At 43.0% G+C, this 16,274-nt stretch overlaps 1 protein-coding gene across 1 annotated transcript; it reads left to right on the top strand.

Moving 5' to 3' along the window:
• Window positions 1-3,518: 3,518 nt before the first annotated feature.
• On the top strand, window positions 3,519-14,499 carry LOC111874950 (endochitinase). The gene is made up of 9 exons (XM_023870839.2): window positions 3,519-3,600; window positions 4,915-5,084; window positions 6,554-6,719; window positions 7,915-8,137; window positions 8,884-9,007; window positions 9,650-9,820; window positions 11,113-11,194; window positions 12,644-12,855; window positions 14,229-14,499. The coding sequence occupies exons 1-9, from the start codon at window positions 3,534-3,536 to the stop codon at window positions 14,352-14,354; spliced, it is 1,341 nt and encodes a 446-aa protein (XP_023726607.1). The 5' UTR covers window positions 3,519-3,533; the 3' UTR covers window positions 14,355-14,499.
• The last annotated feature ends 1,775 nt before the right edge of the window (window positions 14,500-16,274 follow it).

Raw genomic sequence — 16,274 nt, 5'->3', positions numbered from 1 at the left:
GGACCAGTGGAGGGCTTTTGTGAACACGGTAATGAGCCTTCGGGTTCCATAAAATGCTGGGAAATTCTTGAGTAGCTGCAGATTTGGCGGCTCCTCCACAAGGGCTCAGCTAGATGAGTAAAAGTAAGTAAGTAAGTAAATAAGTAATAGAAGTGTGTGAACTGGTGTAGGATAGAGGCCAGTGGCGGATTCTTGTTGCTTATTTAAAGACGCTGTCAGCATGTAGACTACACGCAAGCGGGCTCTTGCGAACACGGTAATGAACCTTCGACAATTTCATTTTAATATTCTTAATATTATTGAACATTTGCGCCATCTTTTACTACCTTCTGAAAGCAAACTTCGATATAAATAGTAAGACTTCTAACCATATGTAGCGCTGCTGGTTGGCCACGTATCTGTATCGCGCTGATATCTAACGGAGAATACCGGAACTAAATCGTTCAGGCGCAGCTAAGTGTATACCGTCTTCCAATATTTTCTAAATAAAAGAAAACGGCATGCTCAAGTTCTGTCTACCCGGAAGCCACAATTTGTATTAGTAGTTCCTCCAGCTATTCTGACACTTATCTACCCTTCTAAGAGGTTATCACAGCGATAACTAGGAAGAATTTCACCTTTTTTGGATATAACGCCTCTGTTTGCTGTCTGCTTCATGCAGGTATCTTGCCTGACCCTTAAGGCAGAGGCGATATGTACCTCCGAAACGTCAACTGACATTCACCAGACTGCAAGGCATTACACCCCGGAAGATCTGTTAGTGGGTTTTGTTGCCATTAAAAATATTTTCGATAATAAAATTTGCCAGGGAAGCAATGCAGGTTTTGTTTGGCATTTCAAGAGGTATCACAGCTCGAGGGATTCGGCCCTTACCACGCAGCGTTAAATTCAAACCCGGGCCACTTTATGTTAAATTCGAGGTGGATTAAGTGGCACTGTGATCAGTTGTTTCCCCTTGCTGGGTTCTAGGGTAACACATTTGAAAGCAGTGCAGTAAGCGAGATGACGTCTCTCCAACGGGTCCATTCGGGCAGGAATCTTTGTTCCCCTACATTCAGTGACGGCCACGGATAAAGTTTCCGAAACCTGTTCGAAAAACACAGGACGATGGACATGCCCAAAATTATATTGTGTGTTTACATTTGATTACACAGGTCAAAGTTAAAGTCACATTGCGCCTGACGGTCAGTCAATCAGTTAAATCTTGATATTGAACCATACTCGGGCTCATGACCAGATATTTATTACTTCTGGACAGTTATAGTCTTGTTCTGGTGGAGTGCCCTCTCTAACGAGAGGACGGGTCTGTCTTTTGTATATGCTGCTGGCCCTTGCCAGCGCAGTCTTTCTCTGGTCCGAGTCCCTTGGAACTCGCGACCATATTTTACTGTCTCAGATTTGAGACTTCCCTTTTCGTCGCCTCCTACGACTCACAGGGTCATGATGGAGGTTTCGACCCCACCTCCACACGGGTTTGCCTATCAACTGACTTTGTCCCTTGCTTATAACATCTCAGCACGTATCACGTAGAAGCACCCCGTTTCCAACAGTAACGCTGTTGTGTGCGTATTTGTTGCAGCGGGAACGTGTTTACCGAGCCGTTGCCCAGAAACTGTCGTTGTTTACAGAGTTACGGCTTAGCAACGGGTTTACACTACAATATTAGCTTTCCATTTGCGCCTATTTTTTTTCTAGTGGCTCCTTACTTCCGGTTTTCTTACCGAAACTCTCTATGCACTTCTCTCCCATGCATGCTAAATGCCGTGTCCATCTCATCCTCTTTGACCGAAACAGTCTAATAATAATATATGGTGAAGAACACAAGTTATGAACCTCCTCATTATGCAATTTTCTCCAGACTCCTGTTACTTTTTTCCTCGTAGGATCTCCCCAACATTCTCTTCTTAGACCTGAAGGCGGCCCCAGCTTCTTAATGGCCCAAACCGGTCTGTAATAACAGACACTAACGCCTGTTGTCTCCAGCTGGCCTCCTCACTGATGTGCGTGATGCTAGGGTCAATAACTGTTACAGTCTCTAAGGTAAGCTGATATATTCTACATCTTCCTTTGCTCAGTTAGACTCATTCTACGGGCAAGAAGGGACACGAGGTAAGGACACAGCCGTGTGTGGTGATTTCTACAATATGAAGCCGTGTAGTCTGGTGGAGGTATACCGACATTTCGGAGGAAATAAGTGCCTCCGTCTTCCTGGTCGACGAGAAACCCAAGCATCAAGCAGTGTTTATGAATTACATACATAACATTAACTTTCAAGTCAAAGTCACATTGTGATTGACGGTCAGTCAGTCAGTCTTGGTGTCGAGCCCAATCTTGGGCTTATGACCATATATTTATTACTGTTTGATAGTTTCCGTCTTGTTTTTGTGGAACGCCCTCTCTGACGATAGGACGGTTCTGTCATTTGTCAGAGCAACATTAACACTTCAGAGCCTAAACAGCATACAAGATTTCAGTTCGTACCTCGCAGGAAACACTTTGCATCTGTATTATAAAAATTAGCCGGTTAATGCTGTTTGGGGGAACAGTCGCTGTTTATTGTGAGAACCTTATGAAGCACATAAAGACACTGTGTGGGTAAAATTCATTTTCAATCCTAAGTAGGTGGTACATACTGTTACAATTGTGTTTTTAAAGAACTGCGGATGTATATTTTGAGTTTTAAAGGAATTAAGAACGTTATCGAAGAAAAGCATTACAAACTTGTCAAATTCTTAGAGAAATTTCTTACAAAATTTGATAATTTTCTGGCTACTTCTATGAACGTTGAAACAAATATTATAAAGTGCTACAGTACGAATAGTGCAGTGTCCTCGGAACGTGTCGTTTGCTAGGTAGGTACCGACGTTTCGAAGGAACCTGCCTGTATTTTTGGAGTACCGTAAGTAAGGCAGCAGGTCTCTTCGAAACGTCGGTACCTGTCAACCAAAGTAGACAGTCTCATCATAGTACCTATAACAAGTGTACTATAGTCTGTCTAAATCATTTCTGAGGGTACGTCACACGTTCAGTAGGCAAACTTATGAAAGAAATGGGTATTCAGTGGGATCCCAAAATAGAGTCTAGTCACTTTCCACTAATGACGTAACGATCTACGTCACTGTCTGATGATGACGTACTTTAAAATATGTTTTAGACACAGTTTGCAGCCGGGATAGCGTAGTCAGTATAGCGACTGGCTAAGGGCTGGACGACAAAGGGGTCGGAGTTCAAGTCCCGATAGGGATAAAAATTTTCACTTCTCCACATCGTCCAGACCTTCTATCCAATGGTTACCGGGGGTAAAGAGGCCGGAGGATGAAGCTGATCACTCACCTCCAACTAGCGCCGAGGTCAAGAAAATGTGGATATATACATCCATTCCCCCATACGCCTTCATGGCGTAGTGCTTAATTAGTTAAGCACAGGGGCAACTTTATCTTGCCTTTTTTAGATACAGTTTAAGAAATCTACATAAGCGTATATTTGTTACAGGGTCACTTGGTGCTGCTTAATATCTACGGCAATTAATACAAATGACGACGCTGCTAACGGCTTTCATCTGTGGTACCTTTCTCCTACAAGCAGCGCAGCCCACTGCAGGTAATTATTCTAAAAATTCAATTACAGTATTTAAAGCAGCATAGAAGAACCTAACCAATTTCGTGAAGTGCCTTATTTCTAGGTATGAGAATCTAAGTGCGCCGTGAAGTTTGGTATTCATTCACATTATAATATTTCAGTCATGTTTAGTTTAGAGGGGCGTCGGTTTCTCACCCAAAAGTCTCGGGTTCGATCCCGGGCGGCTTCACGTGAGATTCGCAGTGGATGAAGTGGAACAGAACCAAGTTTCTTCTATTTCCCCAGATAATCACAGTTCTATCATTACTTCATATTCGTCTATCACCGCCTCCAGAGGTGTGCTATAGCCCTGATCACGCAGCATACTATCACATTCTCTGACTTTAAGTTAAGGGCTTCACTTCTACCCTGTCACTTGACTTGTTGCAGAGTAAGGAAGACAGTTCATATCTGTTTTATGCTCTCTATTCACAGTTCCCTTGTGTAGGCTTTGGACTGATGCTTTCGCGGCATTTCTCAGTCCCTCCACGCAAATTCCATGATATTACATAATTATACAGTGCGTTCAGTTAAGGAGGAAACTTCGCAACACCGCTGATCCGGTCCAACATTCCTCACAGATTTCTGCTGTAACTGCTGATAAACGCGCGCCGTTATAGTTACAGCAGCAATCTGTGAGGAATGTTGGGGCCGATCAGCGGTGTTGCGAAGTTTCCTCCTTCATTGAACACCCTGTACTACTACCCTTCCTTCAAAATCCTTTCCAGTTCATCAGTGTCCCTACATTAAACGGTTACGTATAATGTAGGTATTTACACCATAGTAAAATGAACTACATAAATCACATATTGCAGAGCCATCTATACAGAACGGTATGAACTAACTACAAAACAGGACCGCGCCATAGCTCAAGCGGTTAGTCGCTGACTTGCCACCGCGGCGGCCCAGGTTCGATCCCGGGTTTGGTTAAGTGGAATTTGTGGGAGACAAAGTTGCACTGGGGCAGGTTTTCTCCGAGTATTTCAGTTTCCCCTCCCAATCTTCATTCCAACAATTGCTCCACAATCACTCTCACCTATCATCTGAGGCTGGTACAATAGGCCAGAAGTGGCCGCAGTGCAAGGGACTTAGTCCCACTCCACTAGCGATAAAAAAACTACAAAACACGTATTTAAATTTCATGACGAAATTAGACTGTCCGTAACACGAAATTGGTTAAATATGCAATAAAATATAATCAAAATTAACGTAAACTGTTTTGGAAACATCAATGCTGAGCATCTTAGAAGAATTCTGATTCGCGATATTTGAACGTGACCAATCATGATTGACTAGGAGATAATCCGGCTAGAGTGGCTTGCTATTTCGAGAGCTGGGCTATCAAGAACCCAAAAGAAGGGCGCTATACTGTGGAGGACATACCAGGGGACCTGTGTACGCATGTGCTGTACTCTTTCGCCGGCGTGAATAACGTAACATGGGACCTCCTGGCCCTGGACCCAGAGGTGAGACAAAAAAAAATATATACATATAACTAATGTCATATATACAGTGATTCTAAATCAGAATAATAATCATACAATAATTCAGAATCACCCTGTATTATATATGAAACATGACTACAAATGGTGTACTCTATAATCTTGTGCACAAAATTACCACTGACCTTCAGTAAAGTCCATTATGCTTAGCTAAAAGCATAAAAGCATAAAGGAATTTAAAGGACTGAACATCTCACGTATCCGTGGAATGGTTTATAAGCTGCAGGCAAAAATACATTTATGGCGTTATGTAAACCAAGCTTTACTACATATCAAGATGGCTGAAAGTTGGAATTTTCGACAAGTTTTCATTAAAGTCTCCCATATAGAATTTCAAATTTATCTATGGAACGATTAATAGAATATAAAACAAACTCCGTGGTTTGTAGTCCGCAAGCAAACTATGCTGACCGAGCGACCGCCGCTTGTCGGCGAAGTTACTGCCAACTTTTGCGGATAGAGGGTGTCACGTGGTCAGCGTACCGGTTCCCCACTGCCGTTAATCTCGGTTTTCTAGACCGGAGACGTTATTTCCTTGAAATATATGGAGAAAAATCATTTGTGGTATTATGTAAACTATGTTTTATTATAAATCAATATGGCTGCAAGTTGTAATTTTCGAAAAGTTTTCAGGAAGGTTTCCTATATAATAAAATATCAGATGGTTTTCGCGCTGATACCACGTCACAGATAAAGAGACGGACAGATGTAACATCCGTATAACGCGAACAATGCTGTCTTCTGGGATGTGGAACCGTGTAGGTATTGTGTAAACCGACGTTTCGGAGGAACGTGTAACTTCCATCTTCAGGGTATAAAAATCCGTGAGCGAGGAACCAGCGTTAGCAGATGGCTGCAGACTCAGTCGCTTCGACTTGCACAGCTGAGCTACAAGTTGCAACTAAAGAGGCGAACATTTATTTTAGGCTAGACATAAGTAATTTTGTTGCTTTGGTTGCACACTCATGAAGCTGAGCCCTTCTTGACACGCCGCCAATTGTGCACCTACTCAAGAACTTCCATAATTATACGAAACTTTCATGACCGTGTTAACAAGAGCCCTCCACTGGTTCCTATCCTGAGCCACATCAATCCAGACCATACCACCCCAACCCAGCTAAGGTCAATTTTACTATTGTTCGCCCATCTATGTCGTGGTCTTCCTAGTGGTGTCTTTCCTTCATTCTGGCCTTCCCACCAATATCCTATGTGCATTCCTCTTTTTCCCATTCGTGCTAAATTCCCTGCTCACCTCACCCTCCTTGACTTGATCATTCTAATTATACTTGGAGAGGAGTACGAGTTATGAAACTCCTCAGTATGCAATTTTCTCCAACCTCCTGTCACTTCATCTCTCTTCGGTACAAATATTCTCAACAGCCACAGTCTATGTTCGTGATTACATACTTACATTAAATTTTATTATTTCATAGGTCGATATGGAACTGAGCGGTTACATTAACTTCACAGACATCAAAGAGAAATTTCCAGGACTGAAGACTCTGTTATCGGTGGGAGGTTGGGCTGAAGGTGGTTATAAATATTCGGCTCTCGTATCAGTCAAGGAGAGAAGAGCTGTTTTTGTGGCTAGTGTCGTGGGTAAGGATGAAGCAATGTCTCTGTTATACTGTACCGAAACTAAGCAGCAGTTATGGTTACATTCAACACACGTAACAACAGCCGTTCCACGCCACTTGCAAGGAGTTCTAGGGAACGCCGATGGAGGCGCCACTTGACGGCGTTCATGACTGAAACATGATATTTTCGTTCTGATTGTCTCAAGTTAGGAGATGAGGGATGCCCAGCTCGTGAACGCTACGGCTGTAGGCCAATGGGCAACCATCTTGCGGCAAGTGGCCGTAGACACGCTCATCTGCTTGCGGGTAATGTTGTGTATAACAAGCAATGAGACTTCCCGTTGAATTTCCAACGGGCCCCTCCAATTAATTAATTTTAAATAAATATTGTAACTAAGCAGAGAACTATTTTTTTTGTAAATGTAGGTCGTTAAGAACTATGCGTTATGCATCTTTAAAAAGTGGATTATACATATTTTAAACGTTAAACATGTCAGTAATGTAGTTATATACAGACATCAGGACTGGCACACACATATATGCATACACACATATTTCTTTCAGCCATAAACTTGATCCTGTGAAACATTTTTATGAGACATTAAGCAACATACGGAACAAAGTTTGTCTCGTAAACACTCATGTGCAAAATAAAAGAATTAAAGAGATAATGGTCATGATTTGTTACATAACCTTAGTCTTAAGCTTTTCTGGATGTTGTCGGCCATTTTCTCCGTGCCAGAAATGGCGCAACTTAGGGTATTCACTATGCCAGATTTGTCACGATGCTTCATTGTTAATACCGAGTCTTTGTACCATGCTGATGTGCTAAATACTGCTGACGTTTCGGAGGTACATGCTACCTCCATTTTGAAAGTAGAAGCGTACTGGTTGAGCCGTTATGCACATAGTTTTTGGTCCAATTGATGCACGAGGGGGGGGGGGTTTCCAGTACGAGAAAAGAGAGACATTGGACAGGGAAATATTGATAAAACGACCCTTTTAAGTAACTTTTCGTGGCATTCCACTGTGCACAGGCCCCAATGGGTCCGCTGGCCAAAAAAAAAAACCTACATATACACTAACACTCCTGTTATTCAATTCGGCCTCGAAGACTGATGCAGGATGTGCCTCCGAAACGTCGGCAACATTGCCCAAATACACATGATACAAAAAATATAAAGTGGAATGGCTGTCAGATGTGCAATTTCTTGTAGATTTCATGCACGAATATGGATTTGATGGAATAGACCTGGATTGGGAATATCCTGGGGCGAAGGAGAGAGGGGGTAATCCTTCTGACAAGGACAATTTCTTGTCTCTTGTTGAAGAACTGAGAACGGCGTTCGAATACGAGGGCTATGGATGGGAGATCACTATGGCCGTCCCTCTCACGAAGCGCAAACTTGAGGATGGATACAACGTCCCTGAGCTCTGTCGGTAAGTTGCACGAAGCAAAAATGAATACTTGAGGTTCCCACGGCCGTGACTATGCAGACTTCTGAGATGTGACACCGTGTAGTCCAGTATACTATAATCACCGACATTTCGACCGAAAATATTTTGCTCAATTGCTTACGCTTATGACTTATTTTCGGGAGATGCTCTGTTCGAATCCAGGCCAGAACATTGACTATTACATTTTCTTACATTTTCCCAACCTCTCTAGGAAACTTCTGGGGATATTACTTTACAATAGGTCACGACCGCTTCCTTCGACATCCTTCCCAAGTCACTGTTCACAGATCGTAGCGTTCGACTCCATACAGTCTTAGCTACTGACAGCGTCTTTAAATAAACCATAAAAAAATACCAGAGGTATATGCTGCCTGCTTCATCCACCCTGAAGATGGAGGCAGCATCTCACAAGTCAATTTTCACAGTCACCGCTGTAATAACCTCAATTATAATTGTTTGTTAATAACAAAATTAATTTTATGGCGTTCCAATAATTTCCTCTAATTTATTTTTTTTTTGGGGGGGGGCGCTTTTACCACGAGGGTTTAAGGCGCGTCTCAGCGAACCAGTGGTCTAAATAGAGCTCTTTCCACGCAGCCACACGACTGATCCTGATTCGCTATGACGAGCCACAAGAACACGTGGAGAAAGAACTTAAGACAATGAGACAATTCAGATTTATCGTTTTATTTCCACTGTTACGTACTGCCTTGATCTTGTTGTTGCAGGCTTTCCAATGCTGTGCACCTTATGGCGTATGATATGAGAGGCATTTGGGATGGATTTGCTGATGTGCATAGCCCGTTATATAAGAGACCGCACGATAAAGGTGACTTGGAAAGCGTCAATGTTGTAAGTATGCTTCATGTTCGAACAAGTGCAAAATAAGACACAAAGAGCATACTTCATAACTCCGCTACTGATAAAACTCGTAACACTTTATTAGCTTGTGCAGTACATGGAAACATACTAAAAGAGATGAAAAGGGTCTTTATAAAATTATCGTATTAAGAGAACTGTACCCAACACTGTAAAAAGAAAGCGGCCATTATCCTCACTTATATCATAAACGGTTACCTACCACGCACCTTACGCATCTACCCTGAAGATGGAAGCTGTACTCTACTCCGAAACGTTGATAAGTAACAGACTACACTGGTTCTTCACAGTCGCCATTCACTGCCTCTCACTTAAAACAAATAAATGTTTTTAAAACATAAAATGTTTTAGTTTTTCTGCGTAAACTCCGATGTTTGACACCGTCTTCTAATTCTCAAAGCATAGTAAAACTATCCGAAATCCTTCTTTTTCATAAAACCGTAAGAGGAAACGATGACTCGTTTAATCACGTGATGAGTTACAAAACAACCGAAGACCACACACCTTATAATTTGAATCGAAGAGCAATACTTTAGAGCCTGGAATTCGGAAACAGCGACTTGTATTTCCGTCTGCATCCATTAAATAAGAGAAGTCACTTTGTGTTTTACACAGGCTGGCGGACTTCAGCTCTGGGTGGACATGGGCTGTCCTGCACATAAGCTTGTGCTGGGAGTCCCATTTTACGGGCATGCCTATGTACTGAGTCCTAACAGTACCAGCTACGAACCAGGCACTCCCATCGACAGGGACGCCAAAGTTGCAGGAGGGATGCCTTACAACCAGGTAGGAACTACCAACAAATATTTACTACTTTTTATAAGCAAACAAACTGCCATGCAACGTGTTTATTCGCATTAATTTCAATAACAGATTACGTAACTTGCGCGAGTGATATCTTCTGCGATATAGTAACGTGCAAGGGGTAAAGCTGTCCCTGTGTTTAGCTAATTAAGCAGCGCGCCATAAAGGCGCATGGAGGAGTGGATGCATAGATCCACATTTTCTTGTCCTCGGCACTAGTTGGAGGTGAGTGATTAGCTTCACGCCCCTGCCGCTTTAGCCCCGGAGGAAGAGCCTCCGGTACCCACTGGATAGGAGAGTGAGTGGACCCCAGAGCCGGTCTGCACAATTTGAAAAAGAGAAAATTCTTGACTCTACTGGGACTAGAATTACGACCCCTGTCGTCCAGCCCGTAGCCAGTCGTTATACCGACTACACTACCCCGACTCCTATATAACGCCGTGTAGTCCGCTGAAAACGAAACGACGTTTCGGAGGAACATATCGCCTCCATCTTCAGGAAGAAATAATCCGAGCAAGATATTAGCGTGAAAGCTGCTGGCAAGCCGACCCTGAAAATGGAGGCGATATGTTCCTCCGAAACGTCGGCTGTGTTTCAACGGATTACACGGCGTTATGTTCCAGAAAGTAGCACTCTTCGTAACTACCGCAGTGAGAATTTAAAATTCTACAAAAATATATTGCTAATAAAATTTTCATCTTAAAAATAAAGTATACCACATTACTAGAATTAATAAATTAAAATCTTAGAACAATTAAGAGAAATAAAAACAGACAATGGAATGTATTGTTGCATGTAGACTCCTTCCTAGGCAACGACGGAGAAAGAAGCAACTATACAACAGCCACTGCTAAGTAACAGCTTCTCAAACAATCATGTTTCCACAGCAACGACAGAACACAGCAATAGATGACGTTTTATACGCGGTCCGTGCCCAGGTGTTATAACAAGGACCAATTATCAGTTGCAGTGAGTTAGAGAACTGCTGCGGTTCAGTTGTGAGCTGTTGCTGTGAGAAGCTGGTGGCTGAGGCACGGGACCGTTCGGGAATCCAGAGTAAAGGGAACGTCTGCCGTTGGAAGCCGTTACCAAGCAATGGCACTGAAGACCGTGACTGAGAACACTAGTCCTCGTATGATTTCTAAAGTGTAGTCATGAGTTGTGTGTTGAAGTGTCCAATATTAGCAAACCCCGTCTATAGTCACACTCATGCATATGACAGTACCATTAGCGTAAAATATAATCCAATAATCGATACATGAATTATGTTACAGATATGCAGAGCTCTTCAAGAACAAAACAGTGAGTGGACAGAGAAATGGGACGATTTTGGCAAATGTCCATATGCATATAAAGGTACGCAAGCATTCAGTCCGTACAAAGTGAAATTTTGTAGTTTATTTAACGAGATATCAGCAGCTGAATCTATATAACGTCGAACGATTTGATAGCGAATAATGAATTTCCAAGCATGTGGACGTGGTTGTGGCACAAGTCGAAGTATTATTTCGGCAGTTTCCGGGACACGATCCGGAAAACCACGAAGAAACTGCTAGGACAGTTGGTGTTCCTCGCCAAGCCTCGAACCAAGCACCTCACAAATAAAATCAGAAACTGTCTGCCTTGAACGAGCCTTCTCTGTGACTTGCTTGGTGTTGGTGGCCTTTTCTGAACACGGCAGTGAAGTTCCTAGTTCCATTAAAACCCTGAAGTTCATTACCGTGCTCACAAAAGCTCGCCACTATTTCGTATACTTAAACAGGTGAATTGAGACCATGACCTCCCAACATTTTTCTTTCAGACATATTAATATCATTGTCCCATCTGCGCCTAAGACTTCCCAATGATTTCTTTACTTCACGTTTTCCTACCAGAACTCTGTGCGAACTGCTCTTCCTCCCCATGCGTGCTACATGCCATGCAAATCCCATCCTCCTTGATTTTATCATCCTAATATCTCCACATTCTCACTCAGGGCATGGATGTTTAGTTTGTGTGTGTGCGTTTTTCTGTGTTTGTGTACAGGTAGAGGCCTTGCGACGAGCTGATCCCCTGCCCAAGGAGTCCTACCGAATGTGTAAGATCTAGAAAAACCTAAGTGAACGGAGAAGTTCATGGAGGTAGGCCTAGGCCCACTGGGGCTGTAGTGCCAAGGAAAAAAAAAATATCTCCACATAACGAAAGGAAGAGGTACGTGATAGCGTAGTTGGTTGAGGCACTATACTACAAGCCGGAAGGTCGCGGGTTAGATTCCCGATGTCACTGGATGTTTCAATTCACCTAATCCTTCCAGCCGCACTATGGTCCTGGGGTCGACTCAACCTCTAAGAGAAATGAGTACCAGGAATCTTCCTGGGGGTAAAGTGCGGCTGGCGCGTAAGACAACCTCACCGCCATCTGTGAGCCGATTGTCTAAAGAAAATGCGGAAGCCTCGACGTCTCACAACCCTGTGGGCCTTCACGGTCTGTTACAGGGATAGCTTTAACTTTATATTTTTTAAGGTTATTCCTGTACTTAACTATATAAGCACCACGCCATGCATACATATGGAGAAGTGGAGGTATAACTCCACCATCCTTAACCTCGCCATTAGATGGAGGACAGTGGTCAGCTTCATGCCTCGGCCGGTGGCCATTGCACAGAAAGCTGTGTGGGCCCCAAAACCCGGCATGGAACAGAACCCTGGCACTCCAGCCCGCAGTGTAGTCGATACACATACTAAGCTAAACCGGAGTGCGAATTATGAAGCTCCTGGTTACGTGACCGTCACCAAGTTCTGGACACGCAATGCTTCATGTTGACAGGGAACCTGTGGGTAGGATACGAGAACACCAGAAGCATACAGATAAAGATGGACTTCATAAAGGAGGGGGGATACGCTGGAGCAATGACGTGGGCCCTAGCTTCAGATGACTTTCGTGGTACCTGCGGTCCAAGGAACCCACTCCTCACTATTCTGCACGAGAACATGAAGAATTACACAGTGCTTACACAGAGCACCAGTTCCTCTGACTGGGTGAGTATTCGGTCAATACTTTCATCTGGGCTATTTAATGGTAGTCCCAGTAGAATGGTTAGGGAATTATGAACTTTAAAGGTTTCAGAAGGCAGCTACCATCGCCTAACTGAAATAAAATCCCAGCATTTGCCTGGAAAGACTGAGAAAAGTCACTAATTTATCTCCATAATATTGTGACAAGGAGGATGAAGTGAGCAGGGCATGTAGCACGAATTTGGGAGAAGAGGAATGCATATAGCATATTGGCGGGAAAGCCAGAAGGAAAGAGACCACTGGGAACACGAAGGCGCAAATAGGTGGACAATGGATCTTAGAGATATAGGATGGGATGGTATGGGTTGGATTGATCTGGCTCAGGATAGGGACCAGAGTAGGGCTCTTGTGAAGACGGTAATGAACCTTCGGGTTCCATAAAATGCCGGGAAATTCTTGAGTAGCTGCAGATTTGGCTTCTCCTCAAGAAGGGCTCAACTCCATAAGTAAGTAAGTATTATAACGTTTAGAGCCATTGCTATGTAACGACTGTGGGATGGGAGGATATACCATAGCCGTTTCTGGGCAGCGGCTCAGTGTACACATTCCCACAGCAATGAATCGACGCGCAACAATATAGGAACTACTGGAAACGGGGTTTCCTACTCGGTCAGTGCCGAAGAGTTGCACGGGAGTCTGTGAGGAGAGGATTTGGGTGGGTGAAGGTGAAGAATCACACTGTTAGAAGCCGTTGCCAGGGAACGGCTGATATGGATACAGAAGGCTGGGAAAGGCTTAGCGTGTACGATTTGTAAATTGTGTAAATCAGCGATTGTATTATAGTTATTTGTAGTTATGACCTGTAAGTGGTCAATAAATCCAATATTCAAGCTACATCCCGTCTGTAGTCACTCATACATGTGACAATATTAATACACAATAATTACCAAAGGCGTTCTCTGAAGTTCCTTAAAGGTAATAATGGAATGCTATAGTGAACGTCTGTCGTAACTAACTAACTAACTAACTTCAAGGAGCTGAGCTCTTCTTCAGAAGCCGCCAATTATGCAGTTACTCAAGAGAAGGTCTGTCGTATCGAATTTTAACAAAATCTGTCTAGGAGTTTGTAGGCTACAATGTCATTACGTGCACACTAAATGACCTGCTTCGCGTAATCACAGCACAGCATTGAAAGAATGTGAAATATACGTTTCAAGAAGTTCTTCAAAATAATAACTTTTTCATGAAAATGAGAACAGCTGAAGACAGAGAAACTACTGTTCATCACAATATCACGCAGCACCGTTAAGATTCCAAAGTATACAGAGATATATATGTTTCTGCATAATGTTAAAGCGGACGAGAAGTAAGGTGCTATAGAATAGTTTTATTTGCAGATGGACACGAACTCACCGCCCAGCAGGACAACGGCTGAGAGTTCTGCAGTTACGGTACCAACATCGCAAGATGAAACAACCCTAACACCAGAACCAACCCAGCAGATATTGACACTTCACTCTTAATACACCTGAAAGTGAAGATATATGAAATACATATCGTGAATTACCTTCCTTACTTACGGAGCTTGGCCCTCTTTCAGAAGCCAAATCTGCAGCTACACAAGAATTTCCCAGAATTTTATGGAACCTGAAGGTTCATTACCGTGTTCACAAGAGCCCTCCACTGGTTTCTATCCTCAACCATACCATCCTATCTCTCAGATCCATTTTAATATTATCCACCCACCTAGCATTGGTCTTCTCAGTGGTCTCCTTCCTTCTGGCTTTCCCACCAATATCGTATATGCATTCCTCGTCTCCCCCATTCGTGCTACATGCCCCGCCAACCTCATCCTCCTTGACTTGATCATTCTAATTATACTTGGAGAAGAGTACAAGTTATGAAGCTCCTCATTAATAGCAATGCAAACGAGCTCCACTCTCATTACAGATATCAATCGATATGGAATTTAATATCGATACTGCTTACGTATAACATTATCGAAACATTTTGTTGCTGTGAGGCAGCAGGTGGTAGGTCCGCGTAGGACACCAACTTTGCCCTCTCCCGGCACTCATCAGCCCTATGCCTAGACACTCTCGGAGTTCCCTCCACTACCTCTGCTCCAACTTCCTTCACGTCATGCCTGGGACAGCGGTACACGAATTCTCTTCCACACTCCTCGTTTCCCTGCCCACTTCCCTTCTATCTTCTCCTACACTAGCACTGCTCGTGTCTCCTATTGGTTCGCTCTGTTGTGTGAGACAGCCAATGGTTACTGGCGGTTCATTTTGTCCTACGAGCGAGCCAACGGGAAATGACGTTGTCTTCTATTTCCCTCCTCTTTCCTACAGGATCCGAAATTTCGGCAAACCGATTGCTCTGCTTGCCATCTGCCTTCAAGTTGGTTTCTTGCTTCGCGTATTCTTCGACCCTGAAGATGGAGGCGATGTGTTCCTCCGATAAGTCCATTGACTTTCAACGGACTACACATTACGTCCTAGAAATTAGAAATCTTCATACTCATCGCTGTGATAACCTTATATTTACCTCCATGTTGTGACGATGTTATGAACGGTGGAGCAATGCTTCCACTCCCCCATACGTTTACACAGAATGTTGCTTAATTATTTAAGCATAGAGATAGCTTTTAACAAAATATCATTTCTTATGCAACCTTATATTGACGAATATGCATCAATTCAAATACATTCATATTTAAAATTATGTAAAATAAAGAGAAGTTTAAATCATTACCTTCCATTAACAATGACCGACACTAAATATGTGACAAATCAACGTTTAGCGCCACCTGTGGCCATAACCGCGTGCATTGCTAATGTTTATATTTATACTCGTATATGGATCTACAGCCCTTGTGGACCTTCGTCACTTTTTCAGTTTTTAATCTACACAGTCGGTAGGACGCCCTGGACGGGGGATCAGCCCATTGCAAGGCTGCTACTTACACACAGAACAACACAAACACAGAATAGAATGTTGGATTCGAATGGGATTCGATCTCACGATCCCAGTGAACGAGCGGACGAAGATGGCTTATGCCTTAGACTGCGCAGTCACTGTGATCAGCTCGTTGCAAGTATATGCTCATCAAAATATTCCATTACCAACTATAGCAAAATCACTTAGACTCCAGCGCGATGGATTAGCACGTGCATGGAATTCTAGAAATAGGAACACTAATCCTACACATTTCTAAACCCGCAATTATTTTTACGTTGGTATTCCTTGAAAGTTTTTCGAGTGAGTTTCTGCTACAGTATATCTCTCATTAAGCAATCAAACTTTTACTTGACAGTGAACAGTTGTTTCTTTAGAAGCCAGCCTTAATTTCAAGGTCTCCTCAAATGCCTCAAAGATAAGGGGACTTTGAAAATTACCTTTGTAGTGTGAAAAACATGACGTTCACAAGTGTTAACATT

The sequence above is a fragment of the Cryptotermes secundus genome, unplaced genomic scaffold (genome assembly GCF_002891405.2).
Source record: "Cryptotermes secundus unplaced genomic scaffold, Csec_1.0 scaffold743, whole genome shotgun sequence".
In the NCBI taxonomy this organism is placed as follows: Eukaryota; Metazoa; Arthropoda; class Insecta; order Blattodea; family Kalotermitidae; genus Cryptotermes; species Cryptotermes secundus.
This window is presented reverse-complemented; position numbering and strand designations above follow the sequence as displayed.

What these genes read in the sequence shown, in the direction of transcription:
- LOC111874950 (XM_023870839.2), top strand. Translation starts at nt 3,534, where the DNA reads ATGACGACGCTGCTAACGGCTTTCATCTGTGGTACCTTTCTCCTACAA. An exon ending in TCCTGGCCCTGGACCCAGAG is followed by an intron (nt 5,085 to 6,553) that starts GTGAGACAAAAA and finishes ATTATTTCATAG; the next exon opens with GTCGATATGGAACTGAGCGG. An exon ending in ACTTGGAAAGCGTCAATGTT is followed by an intron (nt 9,008 to 9,649) that starts GTAAGTATGCTT and finishes TGTTTTACACAG; the next exon opens with GCTGGCGGACTTCAGCTCTG.